The following is a 14,078-nucleotide window of genomic DNA, read 5'->3' as shown; positions in this document are numbered from 1 at the left end:
GTTCCTGAATGTATATTCTCAGACACAAAAGATTCTTTTACAATGCCAGTGTGTCCAAGACTCTAGGGGAATACTACCAAAAGGAAAAGTTGTAGTACTGATGTCAAAACAGCTTGGCAGTAGGGGAAAGAACTAGTCAAAATAGTCACAAACACAAAAATACCGCAGCTGGTCTTTTTATTCTGTCTTGGTAGTTACTATGTTCTCAAAGCAACATTGTAACAGTTCATTGTTGACAGGTTTAATCAACTAACAAAATGAAAGGATAAAAGACAAGAACAGGCTTGAAATATCTACAGACAGCTTTGGATATCCAGTGATCGGTAGTGGAACAGAAATGATTATGGTAGGACTGTATGTTCATTTATTTTTCTTCTTACCTTGGGTCAATTACTTCTGGATAGGCACACACCCTCAAAGTTTTGGAATTTGAGCCAACAGCATACAAACTCCCACTTGGATGAAAAGCCACAGCTCTGACAGCTTGTGTATCTTCTAGAGTATTAATACAAATGAACTGTTTTTTTGATTTATCATCCTGTTGTGTAAAAGTTTGACAGTCACAATAGGTTCACAAACATAACTACATTTTTAATAGCTTACACACATTTCCAAGGCTGAGAGAAGTTAAAATCCATCCCCATTAAAAAAATAATGTATTCAAATGTAAAGTTTATAGGGGAAAAGACTGGGAGGAACACTCCTTGACTGTTTGTGATATGGAGAGTAAAGATATCACAGCATCTTGATCTTAACAAAATCATGTAAGGAACAGTTTTTCAAAGATTCTTCTAAAAGACCTACAAGAATGCTTGCACAAAATCAAATTAAAACAAAGGTGGCATGACGTCACATTTTTCTGAGCAAAGAACTTGAAAATCTTTTAATATTTTAGTTGATAAAATATGAAGTGTTCTCCTTTGCAAGAGCTTGTTCCTATTTCTTCTACTTCCAAATTAGGCACCAGTAAAATGCTTCTCTTTCCTTCCTCAAAGACATCCAACTATTGTAGTTTTTTAAAATTCATCTTAATATTTTACATACAGCTGTAAAATAGTCAAGAGGGAAGACTTGTGGGTTAAGGGAAAGCCACCTAATACTGAACAGATGAAGTGACATTTCACAACCTCTGGTGCTATTTGTACTAGACTAAGGAGAAACTAAAATACACAGTAAAAGATATTACAGTGTAATGTTGCATGTTACAAGCATATAATATTCTCTGCAGAATACTTGTACCAATTTATTTTCCAATTTAAATATATAGGAAAATATGAGAACTAAACAGAAAGACTTCAAGACTCTTGAGTAACAGATGGACAAAACTTTTAAAAGTTATATTATGCAGTACTTGCTAGCACATACAAGCTGTTAATAAATAGTTTACTTTTTGTCTTTTTATTTCTTTAATTTTTAATTTTCATAATCACAAAAAATTACAAGTTACATTTTGAAGAGTCCTGTAACTCCACCTGCTTTCACAACTTACTTTAAAGACAAAATCCCCAAACACCTCCACCAAAATAACCTTCCAACCAAAAACCCTCTTTGAAATGACATTAATTACAAACATTTTCAGACAAAAGGTAGTTTATGGTGAAAGTTAGAAGGCATTCAAAGTTGTGCTTATAATGGAACCAGTTCAAGCCACTCCTGTAATCCATAATATGGGGCTGTACATCTTAAGTCACTGATAAACGTGACCACTTTTAAGATTGATGGGAAAATTAAAACAGTTACTCACCTTTTCATAACTGTTGTTCTCCGAGATGTGTTGTTCATGTCCATTCCAATCAGGTATGTGCGCATGCGCGTGCATGGCAGCCGGAAGACTTTTCCCCTAGCAGTATCCGTCAGGTCGGTCCGCGCACCCCCTGGAGTGGCGCCTTCATGGCGCTCACTATAGGGCCCTACCGATCCGCAACCCCCTCAGTTCCTTCTTGCCAGCTACTCCGACTGAGGGGTAGGTGGGTGAGTGGGTATTGGAATGGGCGTGAACAACACATCTCTAAGAACAACAGTTACGAGAGAGCGAGTAACCTTTCTTTCTTCTTCAAGTGCTTGTTCATGTCAATTCCAATCAGGTGACTCCCAAGCCCAAGTTCCAGAGGGGGGGTCGGAGTTCAGATGTCCACTGACTGGAGCACTGCTCCACCAAAGGCCGCGTCGTCTCTGGCCTGTTGGGTGATAGCATAATGCGATGTGAAGGTATGTATTGAGGACCACGTCGCTGCTCTACATATTTCCTGGGTGGGAACATGCTCCTGGAAGGCTGTTGAAGAAGCCTGAGCCCTGGTGGAGTGCACTGTGAGCAGGGATGGGGTGGGGTGGAAAGCAGACACCTTCGCCAGGTTCTAGCACTCACGGATGCAGGATGTGATTCATGACGAAATTCGTTGAGAGGAGATTGGAAGACCTTTCATCCTGTCTGCCACAGCCACAAACAGTTGAATGGACTTCCGGAATGGTTTCATTCTTTCAATGTAAAAGGCTTGTGCTCTGCGGATGTCCAACGAGTGAAGCCTCTGCTCTCTGCCACTTGCGTGGAGCTTAGGATAGAACGTTGGGAGGAAGATGTCCTGGTTGATGTGAAATTGGGAGACAACCTTCGGGAGGAAAGCTAGATGTGGCCTGAGCTGAACCTTGTCCTTATAGAACACGGTGTAAGGGGGCTCTGATGTTAGGGCCTTGAGCTCAGACACCCTCTTGGCTGAGGTTATTGCTACCAGAAACACCAACTTGTACGAGAGGTAGAGCAGGGAACAAGTCACCAGCGGTTCGAAGGGAGGACCCATCAATTTGGAAAGGATCAGATTGAGGTCCCACGTCAGGACCAGTTGTCGGACATGCGGATATAGCCTGTCGAGACCTTTCAGGAAATGGCTGACCATAGGGTTGGCAAAGACCGACCGGCCCTCTGCACCTGGATGGAAGGCAGAGATGGCAGCCAAGTGAACCCTTATTGATGACATGGACGGTCCCTGCTGCTTAAGATGGAGAAGATAGTCCGTACAAGGGCTATGGACACAAGCGAAGGAGACGGACAGTGTTGCACCAACCAGATCGAAAACCTCTTCCTTTTGGCTAGGTAGATAGCCCTGGTGGAGGGTTTCCTAATGCCAAGGAGGACTTGTTTGACCGGGTCCAAATAGGAGAGCTCCATTGGGTTCAGCCAGGGAGTTTCCACGCAGTGAGGTGCAACGACTCGATGTTCGGGTGCTGGAAATGGCCGTGATACTGAGTTATTAAGTCTGGGAAGAGCGGCAAGGTGACTGGGGCTTCCACGGACATTTCCAGGAGTGATGTGTACCAATATTGGTGGGGCCAGGCTGGAGCTATCAAGATCACTGAAGCTTGTTCCCTCCAAATCTTGAGGAGCACCTTGTGAACGAGAAGGATAGGCAGAAGCACGTACAGGAGATGGCCTCCCCATCGGAGGAGGAACGCATCCACGATGGAGCCCAGGCTGTGATTCAGGAAGGAGCAAAACCGCTGGAACTTCCTGTTGCGTCACACAGCAAAGAGATCTATTTGGGGAAAGCCCCACCATTGGAAGATGTCGTTTGTGACATCTGGGCATAGGGACCACTCATAGCCATGGCACAACATGCTGAGATAGTCCACCAACTCGTTCGGCACTCCAGGGAGGTACGATTCTTGTAGGTGCATTGACTGTTCTACACAAAAAAGTCCCACAGCCTGAGGGCATTCTGAAACACTCCCCCATTTGTTGATATAAAACATTGCCATGGTGTTGTCTGTCGTAATTGATACACATCTCCCTGTCAAGTGGGCTCGGAAAGTTTTGCATGTCAGGCGTACCACTCTCAGCTCTCGGACATTGATGTGGAGAGCGAGTTCTGCCTGAGACTAGAGGCCTTGTGTCCTGAGGTCTCCCAGATGAGTTCCCCAGCCCACGGCTAACGCATCTGTCACTACTGAGAGGGATGGCTGAGGACCGGTGAAGGGGGCCCCTGCACACACTACCTGCGGGTTGAGCCACCACAGGAGGGAGTCGAGGACCGAGTGAGGCTGAGTCACGACCCTGTCCAAATTGTTCCGGGCTGGCCAATACACCGAGATTAGCCGTGATTGGAGAGGCCAGAGTCTGAATCTGGCATTTTGTACCAAAGAGTACAAGCGGCCACGTACCCTAGAAGTTTCGGGCAATTTCCTGCTGTGGTGGTGGGGAACTGCCTAAGACTTCGAATGATGTCTACCCATGGCCCAAAACCTCACTTCCGGGAGGTATCCCCTGGCTTGTGTCGAGTCTAGTACCACCCCTATGATCTCTATTAGCTGAACAGGGGACAGAGTTGATTTTTCCATGTTCAGGAGAAGGCCCAGTTTGTCAAACGTCATTCTTATGAAGTCAACTTGTGCCTCCACTTGAGCCCTGGAGCGGCCCTTGATCAGCCAATCGTCGAGGTACGGAAACACCCGTACCTGCTGCCTGCGTAGGAATGCGGCCACGACTGCCATGCACTTTACAAATACATGAGACACCGCTGACAGGTCAAACAGAAGGACTGTGAACTGGTAGTGGTTATTGCTCACCACAAACCTGAGATATCTTCTGTGGGACAGTGCAATTGCTATACGAAAGTACAAGTCCTTTAAGTCAAGGGCAGCATATCAGTCCCCTGGATCCAAGGAAGGGATGATAGATGCCAAGGAGACCATGCAGAACTTGAGTTTCGTCATGAACGTGTTGAGCTCTTACAGGTCTAGGATGGGTCTGAGCCTGCCTTTGGCTTTCAGTATTAGGAAATACCAGGAATAGAAGCCCTTGCCCTTCAGCTCCTGAGGAGCCTCTTCCACTGCTCCCAGCGACTGGTGTTGCTTGTGAGAAGGGCCCTGAAGAGGGACGGGGAAGGGGGTTAGAAGGGTGGGAGGGCCGAGAATTGGAGGGAGTATCCCCTTTCTACCATGTGGAGCACCCAACGGCCCGATGTGATACAGGACCAAGCAGGGGAGAAAGGGGATAGTCGGGACAAGAAGGTAAGGCGGGTTGGATCCAGTTCGTTCACTGGTGCGCCATCCTCATGCACACCTTCAAAAGGCCTGTTTCTGGCCTGAAGGTGGCTTGGATTGGCCAGAGCCCTGGCTTGAGGATGGATGCGGTCTCTTTCTGTGTATTCCTTCTCAGGGAACCATCTTGACAGTTCTGTTGATAAAACCGCAAGGAGGTTGCAGCCTGAAGTGCTTCCGCTGCATGGCGTGAGTGTGGAGGCCCAGTGACTTGAGGGTGGCTCTCGAGTCCTTTAGGCTATGTAGCCTTTTATCTGTCTTTTCAGAGAAGAGAGCCAAACCCTCAAAGGGGAGGTCCTGAATAGTCTGCTGGACTTCGTACAGCAGGCCCAAGACCTGTAGCCAGGAACCCCTTCTCATGGCTATCCCCGTAGCCATAACCCAAGTCGCTGCATCAGCTGTGTCCAGCGTGGCTTGCAGTAGAGCTCGGAAACTGAGCTTGCCCTCCTCCACCAGGGCTGAAAACTCAGTGCGGGAGTCCTGCGGCAGCAGCTTCGCAAATTTCGCCATTGCCCTGCATATATTATAGCAGCATCTGCTGACAATGGCCTGCTGATTAGAAATGCGAAGCTGCAAGCCGCTAGTGGACTAGACTTTTCTCCTGAAAAGGTCGAATCGTTTCACCACCCGATTCTTAGGGAGGGACCTTGGTAACCAAGATACCGAGGAGGAGGTATTCGGTGCAGGATCCGGGGTCGGACTGGGGATGGAGTTCTGTTTCTATTAGTAGGATCTTCAGGCGCTGATCCCTATCTTTTAATGTCCTGGGGCAAACCCCCCTGCAGATCCTCCAGCGATCCTTTCGAAGGCTCTCCCACAAACACTTCAAATACGAAGTTCGAGGATCGCTTCTGGGCATACACTTGCCATAGACTTCACAGGCTTTGAACCCTGGAGACCACAGCATGCCCCGGCGCTTGGATAGCACTGGAGGGAAAACTCCCCCAAAGGAAACTTAAGAACTAACCCTAAGCACCTACTAACTACTTAACACTAACTACAAAAACTAATGAGTAATTATATACAGACTGCCAAATGCACTTGTCACGACAAGAGCAAGGGGAAGTTCCAGCTAACCATCACTGGCGGTAAGAAGGAACTGAGGGGGTGGCGGGTCTGTAGGGCCATATATTGAGTGCCATGAGAGGCCAGGGGGGTGCCTGGACCGACCCGACAGATACTGCTAGGGGGAAAATCTTCCGGCTGCCATGCGTGCACACCCCGCCCCCCCCCGCCCCACACACACAAACACCCCGATTGGAATGGACACAAACAGGCCCTCGAAGAGCTTCCCAATTATGCCTCCTGTGGTAGATTAAGGCAGGATCATAGATCAGAACTCCAAACTGGGGGAAAACAGAACAACAACCTGCAAAAATATGCCACTCAGTGTGGCAACAGCAGCTCCATACAATACTGAGGCAAACACACCCATGAAAGATGTGGTCAGTGCTCTACTCCCTCTGATTGTTCTTGGGCCAACAAGCATTTTGGAGCCACCTAGCATTCTCCCTTCCCTTTCTCCTACAAGCCAGAAAAGAGGCAAAAGCCTTGAAGATCCCTATCAATATGCAAGAGGTGTTTTTTGGAAGGTAAGTGGGTGTATGGGAGTGGGGTGAGAAATGGGCTACTCCACAAAGCCCTCTTATAACAGAGAAAGAAAGAAAATGGTCTAAGTTCCCTTCTTAGAATCAAAGAATGCAAAGAATTAATATCTGGTCATTTGATATGTTTATCATCATGGTATGTGTCCCCCACAGTATACCAAACCTTCTACCTTATAAGGAAGATAGCTATGTGCTGCCTGACTCCATTCAGAATACTCCAGATATTACTTTATGAAGGTAATGAACAAAGTCCCATAAGCAGTATTTTGGGGGCCAGCATAGGAGAGCACCGATGGCAAGGACTTAAAAGCAAGTTGCAGTCTGAGTAGATTTCCATGGAGTAGGAATGGTTTTGGGGTGGATACGAGGGGAGCCTGAAATTTCGCTGCATCCAGCCCCCTTGCACCCCCATTTAGTCTTAACCCTCATCTGCATTTTCTTAATTTTGAAACTTGGCATGTATTAGAAACTCATTACAAATACTGTTGCTCTTAACATCTAATATTATTAAGATATTATATAGTCAGATTCAAAGGTTATCCTTACAGGACACAATGTAAATACCCTTTAAAAAAGTCTCACCTCATCACCTCTTGTCCTAGTTAGATTCCCTGAAGAATCTTCAAGTTGTGGCTGAATGATAGTGTGTTCTGGCATACTGTTTGGTTTTTAAAAAATTAAAAAAAAAAAAAAATTCAGTGCAATACACAAAATAAGCAGATCTTTCTCATTCTAATTTGTCTGTTTGATGAATGTATTCTGACTGGAACAACAATATCCAACCTGGCACTCAGAATTAACTCATTAATTTATAGGAGCAACAGTAGCACTTACGTCTGACACATTAACAATAAGCCATCGTTTTACAGAATTTTTAAAAATATTTTTGCAAAGTAAAATAAAATCTTAAATATATAACTAAAAAGTGACATCGTCATCTTGAAAATTAACTTGTCTGGAAGTGTTGTTTTACTATTGCTACAAGCAACATCTAAAAAAAAAGGAAAGAGTACGTCTCCCTCTCCCTGCCCCATTACTTTCTGCATTATACAGAAGGTGTATAGTCAGTTTTACTGTTTCCCTGTGTAGGCAGTCACTCAGTAAAACGGAAAATAACTGTTAAGACTTATACAAACTGGGAGCAAAAAAATATCAGGATATATTGTTTACAGGGTGGTCTATGAAAAGCAGAAATCTAAGTGAACTGAAAAAAAAATAGAGTTTACATTGACCATTTAGCAGGAACTGTATATCACTGAAGGTCTGCTAGAACCTAATTTTTCGACCCAAGCCCATCAGACCTGACCTTGAGAGAGTTCAGTCATTTTAAGGCCCAGCCCGGCCCCTTCTCCTCAAACCCGACACAGCCTGCTGCTGCTGGAGTGGGCTCTCTTCCTCCTGCTCATGGTGGCAGCATGGTGGCAGCTCCACGTGGTGGTGGCTGGGTGCGCTGCTCCTGTCATTCACCGCCCCCAGCTTCACTGTATGTGCTATAGTGTGAGGCCTTGTCCAAACTAAACGTGAATAACATAGCTAGAGTCAACTTAGCTTCGGTCAACTTACTGTGGTGTCTACACTACGCTGCGTTGACGGGACACGCTCTCCTGTTGACTTACCTTACTCCTTTTGTTCCGTTGGAGTACCGGAGTCAACCAGAGAGCGCTCTGCGGTCGATTTAGCGAGTCCGCTAAATCAACCCCAGCTGCTGCACTGATTGCAGCAGCGTTGATCCCCAGGGAAGCGTAGACGTGGCCTGAGAGGGCTACAACTCCTCGGCACATTCACTTCGCAGCATGCACAGTGCAGCAAGGTGGCAGCAGACAACAGGAGTGGGGCACGCTGCCTCCACTTCAATAACTCCACAGCAGGAGGAGGAGAGTCAAGCTAACCCACCTGATCAGCACCTAACACTTTTAGTCGGGTCCTGTCGGATTCAGGTCGGGTCATAGGACTCTATACATCACCACAAATACATGAATTTTCTAGTTTTCAAAATACAATACCCATCCCCATAGTATTAACTGAAGATTAGCAACATTTCCAGCTCTGAACAATCTCTAATGCTTACGTTTTACTCCCACGGACAGGCGACTCTTCAAGAAAGGGTATCTGATTTGTTGATCCACGCTTTTGAGGAGTGCTTGTATTAACACTTTGGCTATCAGTACCTATTCTCTGATTAACATCTGGAGGTGGCGATACGAAGCTAGTTGCTGGTGTGTTAGATGCATGCCCTTGGCTCCCATTACATTGCTGGCTGAGCGTCTGCACATCATTTCCAAGAGTGTCTATACCTATGTTTAACTCTCCCAGCTTTTGAATAGACCTGCACAGGGTTGATGAAAACAGACAATAAAAGTTAAAGAAACAGTTTATAATATGGGAACTTGAAAAGGTTAAAAAAAAAAAAAAAAAGTGAAGTTGTACCCACGTTGCCCTGTAGCATGACAGGTATAATAATTAATCTATGAAAAGTTTGATTATATTTAATTACAATGATGTTTGACCCAAAGATTTTTAGCAGCCCATTTACTTAAAGAGTGATATTTTTGACATGCTTTAAACCCACCCTGTCAACATGAAAGGAAGAGTATTTTCATATGAACAAACTGACAAGATGTCAAAGTAAAACAATAAGTTTTCCTTTAATTTAATATCTATTTCTCCCATCATAAAATAATCACAAAAAATACTCCTTTACACTGTTACCAGAGTGACAACCTAATATCACACCCATAAGAGAACTGTAAAAAGTAACAAAGATAACTAGAATCAAACATTGACCATTTACTACATAACTGAAATAATTACATTTTGGGGATTTCAAGCTTATGAGGTTTCTAGAGTGAATCTATTATATGACAAAGTCAGACCAGACAACTGTAAGAGAGTGGTCTTGTTGGGGTCCAGGAAGTGGGCGGGCAGAAGCCCACCCATGGCAAAAGGCCCCACCCCCAGCCTAAGGGGAAGAGTCGCTGAGCACGCGACTCAAATAAATACAGGGGACAACAGAAGAAAAAACAAGGACAAGTGTGAGGGCAAAGGGTCAAAAGCAGGGACCCTGAAGGGGACAAGCAGAGAACCCTGGACAGTGCCCATTGCTCCTCAAAGCTGTCAAGGGAGCCAGCGGACACAGCCCAAAGGGACTCTGCTTGGATACGTGAACGGAGAGAGGAACGGAAAGAGGCCCCACAGTCGCAGAGCTCCCCCTCAGCCAACATCCTCTCCCCGGTGTTATGGATGGCCACTTTGGCCATTGCTAGGAGGCGGCTGATGAGGAGCTCTGCTCAGCCCTAGAATGGTAAAGGTCCTCCCCCATGAGCTGAAAAGAGGCTACCTCAGGTCAATGAGGGACACTTGAATCCAATTAAGGGCTGCCTGTGAGATCATCTATCTCACCAGAAAAGGAGATAAACTGCGGCAGGGCTAGTGACCACAAGGAAAAAGGATTCTCCTAAGTGGAGGGCTGCACTCCTCCCTATAGGAAAAGCAACTATGCAAATGGACTATTTGGGGAAGTACTGGCACCCAGAGGCGAGCATAATGAGGCAACACCCCAGAGATGGGGAAGAGAAAAAAAGTATTCCCTCTTTTATGTTATTACCTTTTCTTTTTTGTTTGGCTAAAAGGTACTCGCTTAGGCCTACCCTGAGGTCCACATTGGGACTGTTTTACTCCATGTCTCCATTGCCAGAGGGGGAAACACTGTGCCCAGCAAGGTGAAGGAGGTACCTTGCCACAATTGTTTTATGACAGAATTGTGTGTTTGATAACAGTTCATACATGGTGCAGGTTATTTAGCATAGACCTAACAAACATTAAGAGTTTTCGTTTTAAAGGGCTAAATTCTGTCCATTTGGATTTTCACGGGTTTCTGATTATTGGGCTATACACTGGACACGTGCATAGGATTTCCATTAACATCAACAGGAATCCTCCATAAAAAGACAATGAAACACTTGGTCCTAAAGGACACAAAATCCTAGAACTGGGTAATAATACTTAATAGACTTAGTTGATGAATTTTGCCTCTGAACTGAATTTCCTCTCTTTGCTACCAGAGTTCAAATAGTATTCACACATTCATTCAAATAAGTCTTGGTCTTACGAACTAACGAAAATAAAAAAAAAAATTCCAGTTACACAAGTGTGATATTCCCTATTATGCCATGAGTTTAAAAAAAGACAAGTATATTTTACATGGCCAGAAAACAAATCTATAAGAATTTCACTTTTCTCCAGGAGGGCTAAAATTTAAACAGACATGAGACAGTTTAACATGAAGAGCCTGATTGCACAATACTTTCCATATGAAAAGCACAGCCAATTAATATAAATATTTCAAGGATGTATGTAGAATATTTTATTTGCCTGATGGCCATATTCAAGTCTAGTTTAAAATTCCCAAATGCTAGTTATCAGTAGTCTAAGTTACTATTTTTAAAATTATTTGGGTCTATAATTTTATTTCTTAAATTGAATAATCCTTCAGCCAGGTCAAATCATTTAGAGCAAAGCAAGGTGGGTTTATGCATCAGAACTGGGTACACAGCAGATTTGGTCAAAAAATACCACAAGGAGTTAAATCCCCCCCCCCCCCCCCAAAAGAATTAATTATAAAAATGGCTGTACAATAAGTTTTCTTTAAACTTTCCTCAAATATATCCAGTTCTTCAGGTTCCAGAAGAACAGAGGCCCTGGTCCAAAGTACAGCACCTAGACCCATGCTTAAACCTGACATACTTGAATTTAGGTGTGCTCAAGTGCTTTTCTGGAAAAAAGTCAGATTATAAACTGTAGTCAGCAGACATCAAGAAGTTAGTAAAACCCTTTTTGAGTGGAGGTGCAGGAGGAGGGGAGGAGGAGGAGGATGGATGTACGACTTACAAAGTACCAAGATTTTCTTTGCAAAACTTATGTCTATTTACTCAAATTTAGACCAGTTAGAGGATACTGTATTTGAAGAGGGATTTGTAGCTTTAGAATACCAACACAATGAGAACGGTAATTATTTTTAGACCAAAATACCCAAACCCAGCTTTTTAGTTGCTGCTTGGTTTGAATTAAGTTCATTATATTATAAAACCTAGGAAAAATGAAAAGTGAGCCAGTTGCCTATTTGACCTTCCAAAGAATATGACTATTAAAGCAAATTTGTTCTTGTTAGAAGTTAGTTGGCTTTCCTCATGATTTTCATATCAGTACCCAAATCTTAGTAACGAATTGTCTAAATATAAGCCAATGTGCAGAAAAGCTCTCCCAATTACAGGGTTATCTTAGTATAAAACATTTAAAGAAAGACCACAAACAACTTCAAATATCTGTATATAAGTTCACTGCTATTTCACTAAATTGTTTAGTGAGTTATTTTTCATTTCTGTTCATGACAGAGGAGTTTATTCTTCAGAAAAATTTATTGGCAAACATAATTTTAGCCCAGAAAATTATTTTTGGGTACATCTGGGAAAAGAAGTAATTCCATATTTGGCATTCTGAATATCTAAGCAGATTAGGATCTAGGAGGCAATTTAGTACTGAAGTGCATAAGATGACATCAGTGGAACAGTCAACTAAAGCCAACCTGTTAAGAAACTGTTCAGTAAGATTCTGTTGCTGGTCTGTCCCATCTTCCTGGTTTACTCCTCCTTCAAGCAACATTTGCTGGTACAGTTGTCGTTGTTGTTCTTTCTGTTCTAAATGCTGCTGGTAACGTAATCTTTGTCTATAATATTCTTGAAACTGCTCTGTTGAATCACGAAGCTTAAAGAAATAAGGATTAAAAGGATTTGAATTTTAATGGTAAATTTCACGTACACACAAAAATCAATTTTTTTTTATCAATAATAATCAAAATGTACAGATAGGCAAAGAAAATGCTCCTTGAGAACAGTTTGATTTAAGGATGTTTGCTTTGTATATTTTGACATGTGATGTTGACAGTTTGTGCTTTAATGGTTATAAAGCTTTAAATTTTTGAATCTGGCTTTGCAGGACTGAAGAATGAAAGTTGTTTTGTCACTATAGTAAGCAAGTAAAACTGAATATACATAAGAAATTGATCTGCTGCTAAAAGATGCCATTTCTGCCATCAGTTTTTAGAGGAGATTTTTACTTTAGTAATACAAGCAAAAAGCTATTCCAATCCTACGGGACAAAGTTTAAACACTGGAATACCACAATTTAAGGTAAAAATAATTACTCAGCAGCAGAAAAAAGATTTCATTCTCTTTTTTTCAGAAGCATTACAAGTAGGACTTCTTTTGTCAACTAATATGTACACTTATATGAAACCCAAGGCAAAACACCCTCATAACCCTTGAAATTGTAGGTTAGAAGGAGATGTCTCAGCACAACTAGACAAGCTGGTGGATCTTCTATTGATACAGTAGGAACAAGAATCTGTACCTTGTACAATTAGTGTCATGGAACGCAATCATACTGCAAAGTCTAAACCTTGTTTTCTTTTTTAAAAAAAGTTTCTAACAGGTGTGAGTAAAACGTTGTATGCAATAATACAAGGGTGTCATCACAAACCTACAGACAGCTTAAAATAAAAGCTTTGAAAGATGTGAACTATCCCCACTCACCTCATCCAGAGGTTAACTGTGATGCATGAGTTAAGTACAAATGGAAACAATGTTGTCTATCACCACCTGACCCAGTCACCCTTTCTGGACAGATCCCAGTCAACCGTGATTTTGATTCAACTGCTGAATCCCACGTGCTTCTAAGGCCCCTTGGTGTGGGCAAAACAAGATTCAAAAGCATCTGTGTCATATACATGATGAATTTCCCATCATAGCAGGCAAATTGTTTTGCAATTTATCAGAACAGGCAGCTCAAAAGGCCTTTTTATATGGAAATAATAAAACGTTACCTCATTTTTTTCTGGTTTTGCTGGTCCTTGATTCTGTGCTCCATTTATTGGCTCATTTTCTGGAACTGAACTCTGGCACACGGTCTCACTGCCAATGGAATGCTGCGGCTCCACAGGAGTATCACTTCTTTCAGTGATATGGAAAACCGAAGAGGTTATTTGAGAAATCTAATAGAAAATCCTCTAATAAGTAAAGAAATATATATTTATGGAATAAATCCTGAAATGATTATGTACAAGGCACCCCATTATATGAAGCCTAGAGATATTACTGGCAGAACAGACAAAAATATCCCATTTTAACCTATTACACTAACAGCTGCTAGCCCTAAAATAGAGCTAATGTACTTTGTTCTCAGGTTTTTCCAAAAAGCCTTATATTTTGGAAGTCCCATTATGCTTTTATTTTCTATTTTTATGCCTTCCATGAAAGGCTGTCCATTCCTCCAACAATCTAAAATACCATCAACAAATTACTCAAGCTCTTTGTTAAATTTTCAGATCTCTCCCACTTTTGAGGAACACTAATTAGATCTGTTGACTTCTCCCACTGTTCCCTAAAA

The 14,078-nt window shown here is 42.9% G+C and overlaps 1 protein-coding gene across 4 annotated transcripts in view; it reads right to left on the bottom strand.

The window, feature by feature from the left end:
- Nucleotides 1-14,078, bottom strand: part of WDR47 (WD repeat domain 47) — a 39,701-nt gene that overhangs the window by 8,546 nt on the left and 17,077 nt on the right. For 2 of the 4 annotated variants that reach the window (XM_037906998.2, XM_043521529.1), the window contains exons 6-10: nt 13,516-13,642; nt 12,220-12,398; nt 8,707-8,964; nt 7,221-7,296; nt 381-538 (exon numbers count right to left, since the gene is read on the bottom strand). In XM_037906998.2, coding sequence (XP_037762926.1) covers nt 381-538; nt 7,221-7,296; nt 8,707-8,964; nt 12,220-12,398; nt 13,516-13,642 — 798 coding nt within the window. The remainder of the gene's footprint in view (nt 1-380; nt 539-7,220; nt 7,297-8,706; nt 8,965-12,219; nt 12,399-13,515; nt 13,643-14,078) is intronic. The other 2 variants (XM_037906999.2, XM_043521530.1) reach the window with 1 other exon arrangement.

The sequence above is a fragment of the Chelonia mydas genome, chromosome 8 (assembly GCF_015237465.2).
Source record: "Chelonia mydas isolate rCheMyd1 chromosome 8, rCheMyd1.pri.v2, whole genome shotgun sequence".
Taxonomy (NCBI): domain Eukaryota; kingdom Metazoa; phylum Chordata; order Testudines; family Cheloniidae; genus Chelonia; species Chelonia mydas.
The sequence above is the reverse complement of the archived record's forward strand: the minus strand, read 5'-3'. Positions and strand labels throughout refer to the sequence as shown.